General features: G+C 46.1%; 1 protein-coding gene across 1 annotated transcript in view; it reads left to right on the forward strand.

The window, feature by feature from the left end:
• WDFY3 (WD repeat and FYVE domain containing 3) overlaps window positions 1–21038 on the forward strand; it is a 616621-nt gene that overhangs the window by 334713 nt on the left and 260870 nt on the right. The window contains 1 exon segment of the mRNA XM_029599364.1: window positions 11673–11833. Within this exon segment, the coding sequence (XP_029455224.1) occupies window positions 11673–11833 (161 nt within the window).

Below are 21038 nucleotides of genomic sequence, written 5' to 3' on the forward strand. Positions count from 1 at the left end.
TTCTTTGGAGGAAATTTGTCAGGCAGTGACATGGTCTTCATTTCACACTTTTACCAAACATTACCGCTTGGATGTGCGGGCGCCGGAAGAGGCGGCTTTTGGGGAGAGTGTGTTGTATGCGAGTTTTTCTAGTTCCTGTCCAGTATAGAGGGGTTTGGGTACATCCCACTTGTCTGGATTGATCTGGGGTATGAACAGGAAAAGAAAATTGGTTTTACCTGCTAATTTTCGTTTTCAGTCCAGAGATTCATCGCTTTTTCGAAAGACTTCTTTGCTTCTGGATGTTGCTAAGACAGTGTGTAATCACATGCAGATTTACTAAGATTGTACATAGATTATGCCTTAGATTTGCTAATTTGATTAATCCTTGTTTTGAGATAGAGAGCCCTAGTTTTAGGGGGCTTCAACTTTGAGTCCCTGCTTGCCCAGAGTTATTTGGGTTTGTTGGTTTGGACATCCTGGCTCAGGTTCAGTACTGAGGGGATTGTAGGTGGCACTCTTGATTATGTAGCAGTTCCTGGACTCATCTGTGGTATTCTAGGAATGAACATTAGCAGGTAAAACCCAATTTTCCTTTATGCATTCTCACATTTCAGCAGTTGTTGAAGCTTCATGGTTCCAACTCCGATTTATTCATGGTCTTTGCCCTTATCTCAGTCGGAAGACCTTGCCACAGTCACATGTGTATTGATCACATCCCTTTTTGATTATTGTAATTCCTTATATGCTGGGTTGCCAAAGCAGAAAGTGCATAGACTGCAGTTGGTGCAAAATTCTGCAGCCCTTTGTTATCTGGGAAGGTAGCTAACCGGTCCCTGAAATGCTAAAGGTTGAGAAACTCTACCTTAGATTACTTCAGTTACTGTCTTTGTCTTTTAGACAGTTGATTACTAGGCTTTATGTATTCTCTTTTGATTTTTTTTGGTTGCATTATTACTGCTTTGGATGTTATTTACTGTTATTGTTTTAATGTCATATTTATTACAGGTTATTTTTATTATGTGAGATATAAATAAATAGATACATTAGTTACTTGGGTAAACTTACCCAGGTAACTTTCCCACCCCCAGCTTGCTCAATTCTGACCTCATAATTTACAAGAAATAAAATGTATATGGAGGAAAAAGTATACTCATGAGTAATAGCCACAAAGAGAAAAATAATGCAGAGAATCAGGCAGGTTGATAATTTGAAGTGTATTGCTGATGTACGGGAGATTGTGGTTTGATCCTAGAAACCAGCTTCTGCTCCTTGGCCAGGAAGGATGCTGTGGTGGTAGCTCTCACAGACCTAGGGGAATAGGGAGTGTCAGTCATGGTGTGGTGGTGATACTTGTTGGTCAACTTGAGATACCTGCATATATGGAGCTGTAGCCTGTGGCTCCCAAGCGAATGGTTGTCACTGAAGTGCCTGGACTGCAAAAGAGGGGAGGTATAAATGGGATGGGGATCAAGAAATATGAATTAATATGGTAGATTTATATATCATTTAGTGTACTAAAGCATATAGTGCTGACTCATAGCATAACAGAAATACATGTCACTCAGACTAGCTTTTGCTGGTAGACTATCAATTTTTCTGTTATATTCTTTTTTGTAGATTTTTTTTATGTTTTTCAAATAATATTTTCCTATTATAAGATTATTTTATGTTATACATTTTGTTGTTTTTACATTTTATTGTTTTATTGCTTTTGAAATGTTTTTATTTGTATATCACTTTGGTTTACATTTGTAAGAAATGTGATCAAAATCAATAAATCAAATCAATTCAACTGTGGCATTTCTGCAAGTTTCCACAATCTGCTTCCATTGAACTCAGTGAGGTACCTGTCATAGCAGCCCAGAAAAATGCCACAGGACAGCTGTAGATTACTGGTACTGTAGTTTGGTGAATAATTCCCATGCAGAAATAAATTATTGGGCCTTTGGTTATGAAATTACTGCTGTGGCATAAAAAAACAGGTTTAGTAATAATCTTGACCCTTCTTGCTGGGTCATTAGAGATAAGCACTGTCAGAAGGGAAGCAGAAGGTAGCGTTTCTCTCCTCCAGATTTTACATAATCATCATGTCATGTTGAGCTGGCATCATCATTCAGTCCATGAGAATCTATTATCTGGAGTCCATTCCTTATTCAGATATATTGTGGTGATCAGGGCATATGAGGTGGGCTTACTGACCTAAATATGCTATGTAATGGAGGTGGTGTATTATGGAAACATTCAAATAACTTTAAGCCAGTGATTCCCAAACTAATCTTCAAGGTGCACATGCACCAGTCAAATTTTCAGGATATTTACAGAGCATATGCATAAGCTGTATTTGCTTTCATAGCATCTTTGATATATGCAAACATATCCTATCAATATTCATTGTGGATATCCTGAAAATGAGACTGGTCCAGGTGTATATCAGGGACTGGTTTGGGGTTCATGGCTTTCAGTGGTGCAGAAGGGGCAAGAATTTTTCAGTGGAAAGAAAGTTTTACCACAAAGGGTCTGTAGGAGGAAGCTCAGAGGAGTAGACTCGAGAGAGTATCCTAAGGAAAGATTTCATCACAGTGGAAGGTGGGGCTGATGGTGGCAGAAACAGTAATATCATTAAAAAAAGATGTGGTATAGAAGAGCTTTAGAGAAGCAAGGGTAAAGCCAGATACAAGCAGGGTCTGCAACAGATAGAAAACTGGGCAGACCTTGTGCTCTTTATCTACTGTAAGCAGTGAAATATGAAAAATGCTACATGGTATATATCTGAGCTTTGTGACATCAGATGTGATGGGAACGTTAATGGCAGTATTTGCATACATCTGATGCTCATGTAGCTTTTAAAGATTAGATCACAGGTGGCAAACTCCGGTCCTCGAGAGCCACAAACAGGCCAGGTTTTCAGGATATCCGCAATGAATAGGCATGAGATAGAGCCGCATGCTCTGCCTCCAATGTATGCAAAACTATCTCATGCCTATTCATTGTGGTTATCCTGAAACCTGGCCTGTTTGTGGCCCTCGAGGACTGGAGTTTGCCACCCCTGCATTAGATGGACAAATATAGGACAATGACTGATAGAATGAAAAAATTATATTATGCGTTGTGATTTCAGCAAGTCGGGAATAATCCCTGCAAGCTTTTTAGACACAAAGAACATCTGATGTGGCCATAAGGTGGTTCATTATTGAATAATGACCTTGCTTTATTTCCTGCATGTTGTGATGATTTTATGTTATATGCCAGTAAAAATAAATTTCCAATGTATGTGCTAGTTTTTCTGCCAACATCAACTGGTTTTTGAAGATGCCTGATAGCACAAGTGAAATTGGACCAGTTCATTGCAATATCGGTGGTCTGAAATTATCCAGTTAATTTCAACAATGAAGTCCACCTTCTGTCCTTTAAATCCCTGCCCAGCTGTGCTTTTGAAAGGCTTGAAAGAAGATGATAGTGCATATATTGCAAATACTATTAATTTATCCTTATTGGAAGGGAGATTGTCAACTAGTTTAAAGCAAGTATCAATTAGACCATTGTTGAAAAGAAAATCTGACTTTGGCTTGGAAGACTTGGCCAACTATCGTCCTGTGTCTATTTTGTCCTTTCTTTCAAAGATTATAGAATCAAAGAAATGATTAAATAAGTTAATCGGACTCTGTAAGACTTTCAATAGAGAAATCCTTTTATTTTCGAGTTTGGATGCTTTCAGAAGAGAGACTGGCAGAGGTCAAAGTTATGTGCTTATATTACTGAACATTTCAGTGGTATTCAGCATTCTCAGTCATCAGATCTTAGTATATTGCCTTAGAGAGTGCGGAATGGTCGGTGTGGTTTTTGATTGGTTTACACATGTACTTCAAACTAGCATCCCTTTATCACTGGGATTCCTCAAGGTTTGGTGCTGTCAGTCATTCTACTTTATACTAATACTAAAGCCTGTCCAAGGATGGGGTAATCTAGCCTATCTCGCTCTCCCTATCACCTCCTCTCGCCTACAGTTTAATGTCATCTTCATCCTCTTCCCTCCCTATATCTGGTGGTTCTCTTTTTGGCAGCCGCAGATCTCTGTCCCACCAGCAGGGGATGGGAAGCCATGCCAGCATTCCAGTCACTCCAGCACCACAGCGTTTCTCTCCTCCAGACTTTACATAATCGTCTGTTCCCTGTAATTACCTGGATCAGTCCAGACTCCTGGGTTTTGCCTCCCTTCCAGCAGATGGAGACAGAGAAAGATTTGACTGACTCTGCCCTGTATCCTGAGGTGCCACCTGCAGTCCGTCAGTATTTCGCTGTCTCCAGCAGATGGTGGAAGTGCAAAATCCTGCAGTCTGGGCAGTCTGTGGTACATAAAAAAAAAAGAGACAGCAGAGTTTGTAGGTGTTTGGTGTTTGTGAGGTTTAGTTAGGGTTTCAATTTGGAACTACCTCTTTGAAACGAAAAAAAAAAAGGGAAGTCTAAACAGGCTGACTTTCAGCGGCCGATTAGCTGCCTCCCAGGGGGTGCTTAGGTCCTGAGGAGACCATCCCCCCTGGTTTTTGAGGCTGCCGGAGTTGGGGAGGTTGAGGACCCAGCAACCACTACCGGCGGGGTGACACTGGGGAGCCCGGCTCACTCACCTACTCAGTGCGGCATCCGAAGAGCAGATAAGTGTAAAAAAAAACAAAAAAACTCCTCCTTTCAGTGAAATTGCACTCGCAGGTTTCGGCGAAGGCAGGGATCGGCGGCACCTTAGTATCTCTGAGGGGGGGAATTGTCACCGGGGCGCCAGCTCTTAATTTTTGCTTTTTCCCCACGCCGTTTTAGTTGATGCCGTGTGGCGCGGCCTGCTGTGAGTGTGGGGACGCGCGCGCCCGAGTGTCCCGAGACAGCCTGTGCATTGTGTGTCTTCCCAGGGGTGAAAGCACATTTATTTAACGAGTTTTATATACCGTCATTCGGAATCGTCAAAAATAACGCCATCATAACGGTTTACAAAATATAAGGTTACAGGGATGAGGGGGTAAACAGGGTTTCAAGATACAAACTGTTGTTAAGCAAAGGTTATAACGTATAATGTTACAGAAAATTTATAGAAACATAGATGTGATGAATTTCATTTCTTGAAGGAGGATTGGAATGTGAAGTAATTTATTGTTCATTGGGTGAGTTGGTATGCTTTGTTGAACAACCAAGTTTTTAGCTCTTTTTGGAAGGTTTTTAGGTTTTCTTGGGTTCTAAGCTCAGTTGGTAGTGAGTTCCAAATTTTTGGGCTACCAAGGGAGATTGCTCTGTTTTGGGTTGAGGTGAGTTGATTTGAGTACGTTGGTGGTGTTTTTAGGAGTCCCTTATTTGCTGATCTAAAGTTTCTTCTTGGTGTATGTAGTTGTATATAGGGACTTAGCCAATTTTCTTGTTTTTTGTATATAATTTTATGTAAAATGGATAGGACTTTGTATTCAATCCTGTATCTAATTGGTAGCCAGTGAAGTGCAATGAGTGTTGGAGTGATGTGGTCATGCTTTTTTGATCCTGTGAGGATTCTTGCAGCTGCGTTCTGCAGGATCTGTAGTGGGCGAATGGTATTTAGAGGTAAGTTGAGTAGGAGAGAGTTGCAGTAGTCTATGTTGGAGAAAATTAGTAATTGAAGTACTGATCTGAAGTCGTTGGACAAAAAAAAGTTTTAGCTGAAGGAGTGTAAGTCGTTTGTGATAACCGTCTTTGATTTTAGTTGAGATATGATTTTTGAAAGAGAGCTCTTTGTCAATAATTACTCCGAGGTTGCGGGCAGAATTGATTGGAGAAATAATTGTGTTTTGGTTCATGAGGTTAAGTGGTGGTACTTGAGGGAAGTTGTTCTTTCTGTCTAGAAGTATTAATTCAGTCAAATGGGGCCACAAAACCAGCACTTCGACCGGCCCGTGGCTCAGCCAGGTCATGAAGATTCACTTCATCCCCTCAGCGGGAATGGATGCCATTTTGGGAAATTTTCCCATTGCCACTCAGACAGCGATGAAGGGGAAGGTCAGATCCTCCTTCCTTGTCTCCACAGCAAACAGTCCCCGAGGGGGAGCGGATCGTGGCCGAAAGTATCAGGAGCAGGAGATGAGACATGATGAGAAAAGACAGCAGCTGGACCATGACTTGAGACCACATCAAGGAGGCTGGAGTACAGGCAGAGTATTGAGGAAGGCCTTAAAACTAGACAGAGGGACAACAGTGGCAGACCATCCCCTTCAGTAAGCCGGTACAGGAACTCTGTAGGAATTATTAGGAAGGGAATGGCAAATAAAACAGAGGCTGTCATAATGCTTCTGTATTGCTCCATGGTGAGACCGCACCTTGAATATTGTGTGCAATTCTGGAGAAAGTGCAGAGAAGGATGACCAAAATGATAAGGGACATGGAATGGCTGCCCTATGAGGAAAGGCTAAAGAAGTTAGGGTTGTTCAGTTGGAGAAGAGACGACTGAGGGGAGATATGATAGAAGTCTACAAAATCATGAATGACTTGAACAAGTTAATGTAAATAGGTTATTTACTCTCAGATAATAGAAGAACCAGGGGACACTCCATGAACTTAGTAAGTAGCTCATTTAAAAACAAATCAAAGAAGATTCTTTTTCTCTCAGAGCATAGTTAAGCTTTGGAATTTATTGCCAGAGGATGTGGTTACAGCAGTTAGTGAAACTGCTATTATGGTAATTAATAAGCAATAGTAGCTTGTGATTTATCTAATGTTTGGGTACTTGCCAAGTACTTATGACTTGGATTGGCCACTGTTGGAAACAGGATACTGGGCTTGATGGACCCTTGGTCTGCCCCAGTATGGCATAGCTTATGTTCTTATGTTCTTATGTAAAGACGCTGAAAGGGGGCTGGTCTCAATGAGGCCTCTGACCCCTCCTCCTCCTCCTTTCGAGGGATTTTATTCGGTTTCTACATAAAGCTTACCTGGTTCAGGGCAGGAACCAGTCGCCGTCCATTGAAACGCTCGAGGCCTTTCGACCTAGGCTCCGGCCCTCGAGTTAAAAGTCCCCTGAGGACTGGGGCAGGCTGCGCTCTGGATTCTACTTCGGAGGACTCAGATCAGGACCCAGGCCTGCTAGATTCCTGGGACAAGCCCTCTACAGATCCAGATCTCGGAGGGGATCCTAGTCAGAGTACCGGTCCTATGCTTTGTGGAGCTGACGGAGATGATCCCAAAGTAGACCACCTTTTTAGGAGAGAGGAGCTTAGTCCTCTTATCCCGGCGATTCTGGCGGAATTGGGGATCGATGCCCCACAGACGGACTCCCGAATGGGGAATGTGGATTCAGTGATGGTGGGGCTCAGGGGACCGCATATGCCTTTCCCCTTCCATATGTCTGTCACCGACCTCCTGTTCCAGAATGGGACACCCCGGAGTTGGAATTGAAAGTTAGCAAAGCAATGGATAAGCTGTACCCTTTGCCAGAAGAAGCCTTGGAGGTCTTGAAGCTCCCGAAGGTGGATGCCGCGGTGTCCGCGGTCACACAAAAGACTACTGTTCCGATAACGGGAGCCACAGCTCTTAAGCATCTTCAAGACCGCAAGTTGGTGGTGCAGCTCAAGCGGATTTTTTGAGGTATCCTCCCTGGGCGTGCGGCCGGCGATGTGCAGCAGCTTTGCCCTGTGGGTAGGACTTCGTTGGGTACAATCCTTACAAAGTAATCCAGTGCTCTCCGACGAAGAGGTGGTGCAGGCCGGTTGCTTGGAGGCGGCCATAGCCTACAGCGCTGATGCTTTGTATGATCTCCTCAGGACTTCCGCTCGCTCTACGGTGTCAGCGGTGTCGGCTCATAGAGTCCTCTGGTTGAGAAACTGGTCGGCGTATGTGTCATCTAAGGCTCAGTTGGAATCTCTGCCCTTTAAGGGTAAATTGCTCTTTGGTAAGGACTTGGATGATATGATACAGTCTTTAGGGGAGAACAAGGTGCATATGCTACCGGAGGACCGGCCTAAGGGTTGTAGTTCCTTTCCCTCGCGCTCACGCTATCGGTCCAATCGGAGGTTGTCTGGTCCCTCTGCAAGGCAATCTTCGGGGCGGCAGCAGTTTTGGTCTTAGTCTTTCCGTAGACGTCATTTTGGCAGACCAGGAAACCCTCAAAGGGGGGGGGGGAGGTTTGTCAAATCTTCCCAATGAAGCGGGGCCAGTCCATTCCCCGGTCCTGATTGTAGGAGAAAGGCTGTCTCTCCTTACGGGGAGTGGAACAAGTGGACGTCAGACCAGTGGGTCCTTCAGGTGATAAATCAAGGTTACGCATTAGATTTTGTTCGGAGTCTGAGGGATCGGTTTCTAGTCTCCCTGTGTTCTTATCAGGAAAAGCATTGCGCAGTGCGAGATACTCTGCAGCATCTGTGCGATCTCGAGACCATCGTTCCCTGTCCTCAATCGGAGTATCGGAGAGGTCGTTACTCCATTTATTTTGTGGTTCAAAAAAAAGGAAGGAACGTTTCGGCCCATTCTAGACCTCAAGAGAGTAAACCACTGCCTCCGAGTTCCCAGGTTTCGCATGGAAATTCTCCGATAGGGGAAGTTTCTGGCGTCCCTGGATTTGACGGAGGCGTATCTACACATCGCTATCCGCCCAGATCACCAGAGGTTCCTGAGGTTCTGCATCCTAGGCCGCCATTAACAGTCCCTAGTCTTGCCATTCTGGCTGGCAACAGCTCCCAGGACATTCACCAAGGTGATGGTCGTTGTGGCGGTTCAATTCTGGAAGGAAGGTCTTTTTTGGTCCATCCCTATATGGACGACTGGCTGATTCAAGCAAAGACAGAGTCTCTTTGCTGCTCGACAGTGCACAGAGTTCTCTCTCTCTTGCAGACCTTAGGCTGGGTGATCAACTTCGAAAAGAGCAGCCTTATGCCTTCCCAGTCATTGGAGTTTCTAGGAGCTCTGTTCGACATGCGTCAGGGAAGGGTGTTTCTACCCGATCAATGCCTGTTCAAGCTGCAAGGACAGGTACAAGATTTGTTGTCCAATCCTGCTCCACAGGTGCGAGATTATTTGCGGGTCCTCGGCTCGATGACATCCACTCTGGAGCTGGTTCCTTGGGCGTTTGCGCATATGAGACCACTACAGTTTGCATTGCTTTCCCGCTGGAATCCGGTTTCCAAACAGTATCACCTGCTCCTTCCCCTTATGGATGCGGCTCGCTCCAGCCTGGATTGGTGGCTGTTGGACAATTTGCGGCAGGGGGTGCCGCTGGAAATCCCTGAGTGGACGGTGGTCACTACAGGTGCCAGTCTCTCTGGCTGGGGAGCGGTGTGTCAGAAGACGTCAGTCCAGGGCCAGTGGTCCAGGGAGGAGGCCCAGTGGTCAATCAATCGCTTGGAGACCAGGGCTGTGCGGTTAGCGTTGCTGCACTTCAGCCTCTCCTACAAGGGAGGTCAGTCCGAGTTCTATCTGACAATGCACAAGCAATAGCATTTATCAATCGCCAAGGAGGAACCAGGAATCAACTGGTGGCGATGGAAGCACGGCAACTGATAGTTCGGGCAGAGCAACATCTCGTCAGCATTACAGTCTCTCACATCGCCGGAGTCAACAATGTTCAGGCCGATTTTCTCAGTCGTCACCTAGACCTCGGGGAGTGGGAGTAATGCAAAGAAGCCTTTCGGAGGATATGGGCCAGGTGGTCCACACCGGCGGTGGACCTAATGGCAACATTTCAGAATGCCAAGGCACCCCACTTCTTCAGTCGGATGAGAGAACGGGGAACGGAAGAGGTAGGTGCCCTAGTAGTTCCCTGGCCAAAGTACGTTCTTCTCTACATGTTTCCACCATGGCCTCTCATAGGAAAGATGCTCAGGCGCATAGAGGCACTCCGGGCGGAGGTCATTCTGGTGGCACCGGAGTGGCCACGTCGTCCTTGGTTTGCAGACTTGGTCAGCCTGGTGGTGGACAGCCCCTTGAGGTTTCGGGATCTGCCGTATGTTCTCTGTCAAGGTCCCGTTTGTTTGGAAGAGTTGTATCGCTTTTGTCTAGCAGCCTGTCTTTTGAGAGGCTCCATCTGAAGAGCAAGGGGTATTCCGACGCGGTAGTGGCTTCTCTTTTGCGTTCGTGTAAGACCTCCACGTCTCTGGCATATTGCAGGGTGTGGAGTGTTTTTGAGTCTTGGTGTATGGACCACCAGGTACATCCTACGTGGGCTTCAGTCTCAGATATTTTGTCCTTCTTGCAAGCTGGATTGGCTAAAGATTTGTCCTGTAGTTCTTTATGGGTACAGGTAGCAGCCTTTGGTATTTTTCGAGGTAAGTTACACTGTGTTTCGGTAATGGCACACCCGGATGTAGCGCATTTTCTCCGGGCAGCAAAGCAGTTGCGTCCGCCATTCCGGAACCCTTGTCCCTCTTGGAGTTTGAACCTGGTACTCAAAGCCCTGTGCGTCGCACCTTTTGAAACTCTTAAAACGGTGACTTTGAAGGATCTTACATTGAAGGCAGTGTTTCTGGTGGCTATTTCTTCGGCACGCAGAGTGTCGAAGCTTCAGGCCTCTACGGATTACCGACTCAGGAGTTTTCTTTGTGGACGGTGCCATCTTTACTGCCAAAGGTGGTTTCCTCATTTCATTTGTATCAATCAGTGGATCTTTCAGCTTTTTCTGGTTTAGACCGTTCGGATCCTGTGTCTAAGGACCTCCGGAAGTTAGATGTGCTTTGCACTCTGTTTCATTATCTGGAAGTCACCAATAGCTTCCGTATGTCGGACCATTTGTCAGTGTTATGGAGTGGTCCAAACAGGGGGCACAAGGCGTCCTGTGCCACGATAGATCGTTGGTTGAAGGAGGTCATTGGTTCTGCTTATCTTCTCGCTGGTCGGACACTTCCGGTCGGCTTGAGAGCTCATTCTACTCGTTTGCAAGCAACGTCGTAGGCGGAGTGTCCGCTGGTTTCTCCTCAGGAGATTTGTAAAGCGGCGACATGGAAGTCGATAACTACCTTTGATCGTCATTGCCGTTTGGATGTCTAGACTCCGGACTCGGCATCCTTTACAGAGGGGGTTCTTCAAGTGAGACTCTCGGGTTCCTACCCACATTAGGATAGCTCTGGTACATCCCAGGAGTCTGGACTGATCCGGGTATGTACAGGAATAGGAAAGTTTGTTCCTGTAGTACCACGGATCAGTCCAGAGTCCCACCCAGTAGAGTTATTGAGAATCCGCTCGATCACTGTTTTGTACATAATCTGCAGATAAGTGCTGACTGTGTTTACTGTTTCATTACGTTATAATCTGACATAGGGTCCATGAGTTGGAAAGATGCTTAGTTCTAGTTAGTTCATTTGGTTTTTGTGGAGTTCTGCTTGGATATATCCTGAGGTGGCACCTGAGGTGGATATATCCTGAGTGGCACCTGAGGTGGCACCTCAGGATATAGGGCAGAGTTGGTCAAATCTTTCTCTGTCTCCATCTGCTGGAAGGGAGGCAAAACCCAGGAGTCTGGACTGATCCGTGGTACTACAGGAACGAAAATTAGCAGGTAAGAACCAATTTTCCTTTCCTCGTATGTTTTTACCATTTTATTAATGTTTTGTACTTTGCAAGCAGCTTTGGACTGTGGATTTAAATGTGGCATGTGTAATTTTTAAATAAATAAATAAACAAATAAATAAATAAATAAAAGAAGGCTGTCTTATCTCCATGCTTCTTTAGCTGTTTAACAGGTTGGCTTCTTGTCTTTTAAGGTAAAGATTCAAAGTCTGAAGCAGGCAGCCCATTTCCGGTATCGCTTGTTCCAGAGGAGAAGGTTTCTTTTGGCCTCTATGCACTCTCAGTCTCATCGCTTACAGTGGCAAGAATAAGAAAAGTTTACAACAAATTGGATAGTAAGGCCGTTGCAAAACAGGTAAGCCCACAAGCACGCAGAGCTGACTGCTGGAAAGCTTCCATTGTGAAATCCTCCTGCTCACGATCTGTATGTTCCTTTCACCTTTTCTTTTAGGTATTAATGGTCAAAAAGCAAGAAGCAGAAAAATAAGTCAGAGTAGTTTATTAGCAGAAGATAAAGAGTGGTTAGTCTTCGACAAGATTTTGACTAATTCCTTTTGGAAGTATGGGAGGCATTGCCAGACTAATGCTTACCACCAGAGGAAAATCATGCTTGAGATTAACATAGTTGTGTGGTTGCCGTGTTAGTCCACAGTTCTGCTGCTCGTCACTTGATCATTCATCAGTCCTCCCTTCCCCTCTCCCCTTTCCCCTTCACACTATCATTGGAATGCCTTTTACAGTTCACTTTTATTTTCTTATAATATCATCTTTTCCTCATTCAGTTCTGACCTGAGGAAAGGGAGTATTTGCTCCTGAAAGCTAGTCGAGAAATGGATTAAATTAAGTCCAATAAAAAGGCATCACCTTATATATTTTGGTTTTTAATTAACCTGTATTTCAGGGCCCGTTTAAAAATAGTAAAACCCCTCCCAGCAACTTCCAAAGCTAATAACACGTAAGAGCCGTAAATGAAAGAGAGCTGCCAACTAGTCCTCAGATTGAGGAAACAGATCTTGTATCCTGCAGTTACTGTCACAACTTGGAGAATATGCTCCTAGGAGAAGTGGTGTCCTAGTGGTTAAAACAATGGGCAGAGAGCCAGGAAAGACAGGCTTCGAATCCCACTTCCCCTTCTGATACTCCTTGTGAACCCTTTTGCTGGAAATATTTCCGAATAATCAATGACTATGATGATGATCTTGGGGTAAGTCACCTTATCTCCCATTGCCTCTGGTATCCACCAGGATGGTAATTTTCAAACCGGCGCACATGTGCGCACGTGTGTTGGCCCGTGCCCAGGGACGCGGCTGTTTTATAACTTGCACGCTTATACACGCGAATGTTAGAAAAAAAACGAAACAGCCTGGCCGCGAGCACATGTGCGCCAAATTTTAAGTGGGCGTGTGCATGGGCTGGCAAATCCTGCTTCTACCACAAAATTGGGGAATTTTAAGAGGCGCGTGTCGACACCATTCCCAGTTTTACCAGTTCGTCCAGTTGAAGCAGGTCCTCCAACCCCCGTCTAGTTTGTTAGCCTTCACCCCCCCACACTCCCCAGTTAGACACAACCCTTAAAACCCCACAGATCTGCCTATTTTTCTTTATTTTTTTAACTTATATGTCATCCGTAGCAGAAGTAAACTTACATGGCAGGGGGCCTCTGTGCGCGCCAGATCGTGTAAGTATTTATGTGCACCTCTCTGGTTTACGCCCCGAAATGCCCATGCCCCGCCCCTTTTGGAAAACTTTCTAGATATGTGAGCTGGGGGAGGTACCCGCATATCTCACTGGCTTTTAAAATCCACTGGGTGCACACGAGCCCGATTTATTCACGCGTCCCCTAATTAATGCGTGTCGGGCTTTTAAAATTCACCTTTTAAACTGGAAGCACTTTGGAGTAGGGACTTATCATACCTGAATATGTATCACCGTTGTGTACAGAACTGTGTATGTCTAGTGGCACTGTAAAAATATTTTGTTGTTTTGTGGGTGTAGGTTAGTAATGCAAAGTTGATGGCAGTGTGCTTGTTAGTAAAGAGACACAAGCTATGTTTGCTCAAACACGACTAATGAACTGCACAACATAATCTCTAGGAAAAGGATGCAGATTTTTTTATTTTTTCTTCACATATAACTGGATTTGACTTCATGTTGCTGGGCAATATTATGACACAATGAGGCTGACGTAATAAAACATGAGTAAAAAAAATGTGCACTAAAGTTTGATGCACACTTTCTTTTGTCACGTGTTAAAAAATCTGGTTAACTCCCAATGCAGTAAGCAAACGGTATGTGATGCATTGAGAGCTTGAAAAAAGAAAAGCATGGCAGGACAAAATATGGGTTAAGTAGAGAAAAAGATGCATTAAGCTTAGCACATATTTTTACTTTGGCCATGTACACTAAACTTGGTAGTAAAGTTAAAAAAAAAAGTGCTAATTTTACCATTGTTTTAACTTTAGAAAACTGAAGGCTCTTTGGGTCCTGCCTGGCACCCCCGAGTCAGAGGTACTCTTCCCCAGGACCCCAAACTCAGAGGAAATCTGCCCTGAGACCAGAGAGCCAATTGCCAGGCTCCCACCTGCTCCCTAATCTGATCCCCCCTGCTTACCTAGCTCCCATCCACTCACTAATCCAACTACTCACTGATCTAGCCTCCCTCCCACTTACCTCCATCCACTCATTAACCAACCTGTGGGGGTCCCAGGGCAGAAACCTTCTGCCAGTGGTCCTGGGACAGAGGGTTGTCGACTTAGGGATCCTGGGGCAGAGGGTCCGAGGCGTGAGGGTCCCAGATTTGGGTACTCCCTTGCTTTGCATGGGGGAGTGCTAATTTGCGTGCATGCTCCCGCTTACATTTTTTTTGCGTGTTAAAATCCTTATTAAACTGTGAGTAAAGCTTAGTGCACAGAAAGGCATACTAAAATGTGAGTGAAATGGTGTGCTAAGCTTAGCATGTCTGATTACATCTGTCTCTGTTCTGGTAAACATTTCACACTGTGCCTGCTTCAAGAGAATAGGAGAAACACAAAAAAAGGAATAACAAACACTACCACATGACTCAACTCCTTAAACTGTCCTCTTCCTACAGCACAGTTATTGTTTCTGTTAAGTTAAAGCAGCTGTCATACCTAGATTGTTCAAAATACCACCTTGTCTGTTTCATAGTGCTGATGCTTTCTGCTTTTATTTTATTCCTAGGTTGCCTTTCTTTTTTTGTCCCGATGGATTTTATTTCTAAGAGGTTGTTTTTTTTTTTTTTTTTTCCCATTGCTGCTTTGGAATAAAACGGTGTATTTCTTTTTCTTAAAAGCAGACTTCTTCAACTGTCACCGATTTTCTTCTTTGAGCTCAGCCCTTAGCTGTCAATGCTGTGTTTAGGCTTTGCGTTTGTCAGTGTGGAACCCCACTGGAGGTTTTTGTAAGAATCAAGACATAGCGCCCCAATTTACATGGCTTCTCCCACCAATGGCAAGCTGAGTTTTGAGGCATTTGCATAAACCTTAAAACACTAGTGTTTTATCAGGAGTGGAATGAAATGAAAACTTGAACAGAGAGGAAGCCAAATGCTGCTGATTATTCTTAAAATGTGTTAGTGCCTTCCAGGGCTGGGCAGTCTGACAATTCACATTATTTAGTTTTTCTTCTTTGTTTTGCAGTGCACACTGACATATAATATATATTGTCATCTTCTCTCAGATATTTACCTACTGAGTAGCAAACCAAACTGATGACCTTAAACAGATGAGGTTAATGCAGAAATAGCATGCAGTCTGGCATCTGTACACTGAAGAAATGCACATCTTATCTCCCACCAAAATTTTAACACTGTTAAACCTAGAATGTGCCTTAGAGTTACCAGGGTTATGAGTCCTGATGTCAGGATTTTCGACTAGGAGCACTGGTTCTCGAGAGCAAACAGAATTGGCCATGAATGCTGCTATTGGAACTGTTACCATAGGTTTGGTGTCACTGCTTTACAAAGGTTGATATGTACCTGTGAGATTGTGTTTGCATATTGAAGAGATGGGTGAGGAAGGGATTGTTTTTAAAGGAATATAGTTGATTATGTTCCTGAGTCAGTGAAGGGATATAATATTTAAGATGACGGGGTAAATTTGCTGTAGAAGATTTTGAAAAGGGAGAATTTATAGATGTATGTTATTTTGTAGTGTCATATATATGCTTTGTTTGTATCAAGTGATATGTGAGTAGTGATGATGTGATATATTATATGTTTTTTTATGATGATAATTGCTTTGATTTGTTGAGAAGGGGGTGGTGTATCAAACTTTATTAAATTAATGGTGTGGGAGAGGGTAAATACTGTGTTCATACTGGAGATCATGTTCAACTATAAAATTAATTTTATAACATTGTGGGGAATTTATTTCTTAAATAAAATTTATTTCTTAAATAAAATCCCATTTCTTAAAATGGGATTTTATAAAATGGCCCATTTAATATGCGGGTAAACTTATAAATGTTTTGTCATATTCATGTGCAAGCTTTCCGGATTGTGCGGAGGCATTCCCTGGGATGGGATTGAGATACAGTTTTTACTTGCATACTTTTCAATTTTAAAAAGGTATGCACATAAGATTATGTGGGACATTAATGTGCTCTGGTTAGCAGATTTAACATATGCGGTTCCATTCAGTAGTATAATTTCTAAAGCGAATGTACACGCATACATTCCCTTTGAAAATTGGAGTAACTTAAGCAAGTATTTACTGCATAAATTCCCCACAATGTTATAAAATTAATTTCTCCTAGGACAAGCAAAATGGTAGTCCTCACATCAGATGGAGCCCGGCACGGAAATTTTTGACCTGCACACTGAGCATGCCACTATCCGCGTGTCCACGCAGGGTCCTTCTTCAGTCTCTTTTTTATACACAAAGTGTTTGCCTCGTGGTAGTGGAGCTCTGCTCTTTCAAAGTTCTTCCGTCATTTTTCAGCGGTCTCTGCGCCTTGTCCCTCTTCCACCGGTCAGTGTCCTTCCTGCGGCGCGGTAGGTTGAAATGTTTCCGCTTGTTGCGGTCGATTCCCAGTGTGTCGCCTCCCGGTGGCCGCTGGCCATCAACTGTTCGCCGGCTGTTTTTCATGGTGTTGTACAGTTTTCAGTGATGTCCCCCGAGTGCCTGCGGACCATGTCTCTCACCGATCCGCATGAGGTTTGTATCCTCTGCCTGGGAATGTCACAAGACATCCGGGGGTGTGCTGTCTGCGATCAAATGACCCCTAAAGGCCGTTGCACCTGGCTGGATAAGATGGAAAAGTTTTTTGGGCTCAAAATGTCTGACCCATCTACTCCGACATTGGGGGTGTTGACACCGGGAGGCCACAGGGAGTCACTAGATGCATTGTCCCTCTCTGCTCCTCCATCGGGACCCTCTCTCTCTCGAGGGGCCGGACATAGACCATCTCTGATGTCCTCGCATTCCCAGGTATCTGGATCTTCCTCAGCGCTGGAGAAAGACCAGGCCGAGCACTGAAGGAAGTCCCGCAAACATTGGCACTGGTCACCATCCTTACATGGCACCGTGTCAGGTGCGGCTCTGGTGTCTGTTGTGCTGGCACTGAAGCGACCCCATGGAGAGAAGGTCTCGTTCTCTATCAGACCCTGGAGTCCCAGGGTTCCTCACTGGTATCTGTGCAAGGCACCGAGCCTCCTTGGGGCTCCGAGGAGGCTCTGGTGATGCCTCCTCCTCTTCTATCTCAGTCTGTTCTTCAGCGGACTTTCAAGAGGAGTTGGATCTCAGGGTTCAGCTAGAGGTGCTACGAGCCCTGCGGTGTATCGAGCCGCCATCGGCACCGGTTCCCATGCCGGTACCTGAGCCTGCGCCATCTCTCTTGGTGCCCCTGCTTGAGCATCTAGACATCCTTTTGGGCGTACTTCCGATGCAGCCATGGATGCCCTCCTCCAGAGCAATTCCCATCATCGGGTCCTCCGAGAAGGCAGAATTGTTGCAGCCAATGACACCCGCGGGGGTGCTAGTTCCGTGACCACAATTCCCCGATTCAGGCCCCGGACCATCGGGAGTTGTGGTGCCATCAGTGCCTTTGGGGCCATCGGTGCCCTTGATACCCAAACCGAGAGGTTTGGGCAGGAACCTTCCATGTCTGCCCCCAGGGGATCTTAGCAAGGAGCCGCCCCCATATGATCCGTGGGGAATGACAGCTCAGAATCTTCTTTGGATGACTAAGGCACCTTCTCTCGGAACAGTCTCCACCTGACAAGAGGCATAGGTTTCCCGCCCCCCCCACCCCCCCCCCCCCCCCCCCCCCGAGACCTTTCCTTTATGGAGGCCATCCCATTTCAGCTACTCACTGAGGAGGATGCCTGGCACAAAATGCTGGAAGTCCTCCAGTTTGTGGATGCCCCAAAGGAAATAATGGCAGTCCCAGTCATGACACTTCAAGGAGCTATTCTTCAGGATCTGGGAACACCCCGTGACCATTCCTCTGATCAATTGGAAGGCGGCTGAGATTTATTTAGTACAACAAGTGTTGGGGTTTGAGAGTCGACACCTCCCGCAACAATCTATGGTGGTGGAGTCCGCCCTCAAGAAAGCCAAGCAATCCTGCACCCATGCCTCTGCTCCTCCAGGTCAGGAGCATCGAGCGTTGGACGCTTTAGATAGGAAAATCTACCAGGATGCTATGCTCATCGCCCGCATTGCCTCCTACCAACTCTATATGACCCAGTACAACCGGAACTTGTGGAAGCAAGTCCAGGATCTGTTGGAGCGCCTTCCTCAAAAGCAGCTGGATGATTTGTCGGCGGTGGTATAGCAGAGTCTGGAGGTGGGTAATCATGAGGTGAAATCCACCTACGATGTTTTTGAGATGGTGGCCACAGTGGGCATTGGCGCCCGAAGGGTGGCCTGTCTCCATGCCTCAGACCTCTGACTGGAGGTCCAGGAGAAGCTGGTAGATTTGCCCTGTACAGGGGAGAATCTCTTTGAGGATAAGGTCAGGGATGCAGTTGCCCAGATGAAGGACCACCATGAGACCCTTCAGCACCTTTCCCTCTGACCCACCATCCTCAGTCAGAAAATCCTCGCAACAGGGCTCTAGGAAGTCCTTCTATCGCCAGAAGAAATATTACATCCTGCCTTGAGGTCACGCACGCCACGCACAGCTTTCCGGGGTCGCTCCAGGCAATAAAGGGCCCCCACCACTCAGCCAGCCCACTAGCAGAGCCCTGGGTTTTGACTGGGAGCATGATCAAGACTGCCATAGCCTCGGCGCCCTACCCTCCAGCTGGGGGTAGGCTGCGTCTTTTTGTGGAACCACTGGCCCCTCGTTACTTCAGACCAATGGGTTCTCTCCATTGTTCGCCAAGGGTACTGGCTAAACTTCAGGGATGTCCCCATGGATTCTCCCCCATGTCCATCGTGGGCCTCGTCCACTCGACAGGAAATACTTTTGACAGAGCTCTCTACCCTTCTAACAACCGGAGCAGTCGAGCCTGTTCTTCTGCATTAGCAGGGACAAGAGTTCTACTCTTGGTATTTCCTGATACCAAAGAGAATAGGGGACCTCCGCCCTATTCTCGACCTAAGGGCCTTGAACAAGTTTCTTCAAAGTGAAAAGTTTAAGATAGTCTCTTTGGGCAGCCTGATACCATTCCTGCAAAAAGGAGACTGGCAGTGCTCCCTTGACTTAAGACACCTACGTCCACATTGAGATCTTTCCTGCTCACAGGAAGAATCTCCGATTTGTTATGGACAAGGAACACTTCCAGTACAGAGTGTTGCCATTTGGCCTCGGGTCAGGCACTCGTGCTTTCACCAAGTACCTGGCAGTTGTGGGGGCTTACCTCTGCCATCAGGGGGGTACACGTGTTCCCCTACCTAGACGACTGGCTGGTCAAGAGTGCCACTCAGAAGGGTGAGCTATGTGCTCTCAATCTGACCATTACAGTGCTACAGTCTATAGGGTTTGTTATCAATTATCCCAAGTCCCATCTCATCCCAACGCCACATTTGGGATTCATCAGGGCCAGACTGGACTTAGTGCATGCCAGGGCGTTTCTGCCCCACGATAGAGCACTCATCCTGTCGTCCCTTGCGAGTTTGGTCTGCCGACACTGCAGGTTTCAGTTCCCCTTCTGCTGCGTCTTCTGGGTCACATGGCCATATCTGTGCATGTTACCTCCCTAGCCCATCTATGCATGCGCAGTGGACGTTGCGGTCTCAGTGAATGCAGGTAACCCAGGACCTCAATGCACGTATCTGCATTATGCCACCTCTCCAGGTCTCTCTGTCCTGGTGGGAGGACCTGTCCAATCTGGAGCAAGAGGTCCCATTTCAAGTCCCACCACTACAGGTCGTACTGACCATCGATGCATCCCCCCTGTGTTGGGGGGCGCATGTGGACAGCCTCCGTATCCAAGGTCGTTGGTCAGCTCAAGAATCTCAATTCCAGATCAACTTCCTGGAGTTTCGGGCAATCCACTATGCTCTTTGGGCATTTTGGGATCGCTTGTCCCACAAAGTGATTCTTATCCAGACAGACAATCAGGTGGTGATGTGGTATATAAACGGGGGCACTAGTTCTTCCTCCTCTGTCAAAAGGCAGTATAGATATGGGCTTGGGCCCTCTCACAAGCCATGCTCCTACAAGCAGTGTACCTAGCAGGGTCAGAGAATTTGGTTGTGGACCACCTGATTCGAGTGTTCCGACCGTATGAGTGGTCGCTGGATCCAACAGTAGTAGACTGGATCTTCTACCTGTGGGAAAACCTGGATGTGGCCCTCTTTGCCTCCCCTTGCAACAGCAAAGGAAGCCACTTCTGCTCCCTGTTCAGGGAAGACGGACTACCAACCTCAGATGCCTTTGCCCGCCATTGGGGCAAGGATCTCCTGTATGCATAATTCTCCCGCTTCCGCTAGTAACGAAGGATTCTCTTGAAGCTCCAGCAGGACAAGGGACCATGATCCTGGTGGCTCCCTATTGGCCAAGACAGGTCTGGTTCCCACTCCGCCGGGATCTGTCAATCAGAGATACGATCAGTCTAGGGACCTTCCCCAATCTAATTACCCACGATCGGGGCAGACTGCACCATCTGAACCTCAGGTCGTTAGCTTTGATGGCCTGGATATTGAAAGGCTAGTCCTGCGGTCCTTGACCTCTCTGATGACGTATCTCAGGTGTTGCTTCTAGGAAGTCTTCCACCAGGAAGTCTTACAGACTGAAGTAGAAGAGGTTCTCCATCTGGTGTGAGAGTCATGGCTTGGATCCATTCGCCTGTCCCACTCCGAAGCTGCTGGACTATTTGTGGCACTTCTCGGAGGTTGGATTGAAAACCAATTCAGTCAGGGTACACCTGAGTGCCATCAGTGCTTACCATCAGTGTTACTGGTGCGTCCATCGCCTTAGTAGGGCGATTTAAGCGGGGTCTGCTTCAGCTGAAGCCTCCCCTCCAGCTTCCCACTGCGTCCTTGGACCTCAATGTGGTATTGGTGCGGCTCATACGAGATCCTTTTGAGCCTCTGTGTTCTGAAGTTCTTCACCTGGAATGTTCTCTTCCTAGTGGTGGTCACTTCGGC

This window comes from Rhinatrema bivittatum, chromosome 1 (genome assembly GCF_901001135.1).
Source record: "Rhinatrema bivittatum chromosome 1, aRhiBiv1.1, whole genome shotgun sequence".
In the NCBI taxonomy this organism is placed as follows: Eukaryota; Metazoa; Chordata; class Amphibia; order Gymnophiona; family Rhinatrematidae; genus Rhinatrema; species Rhinatrema bivittatum.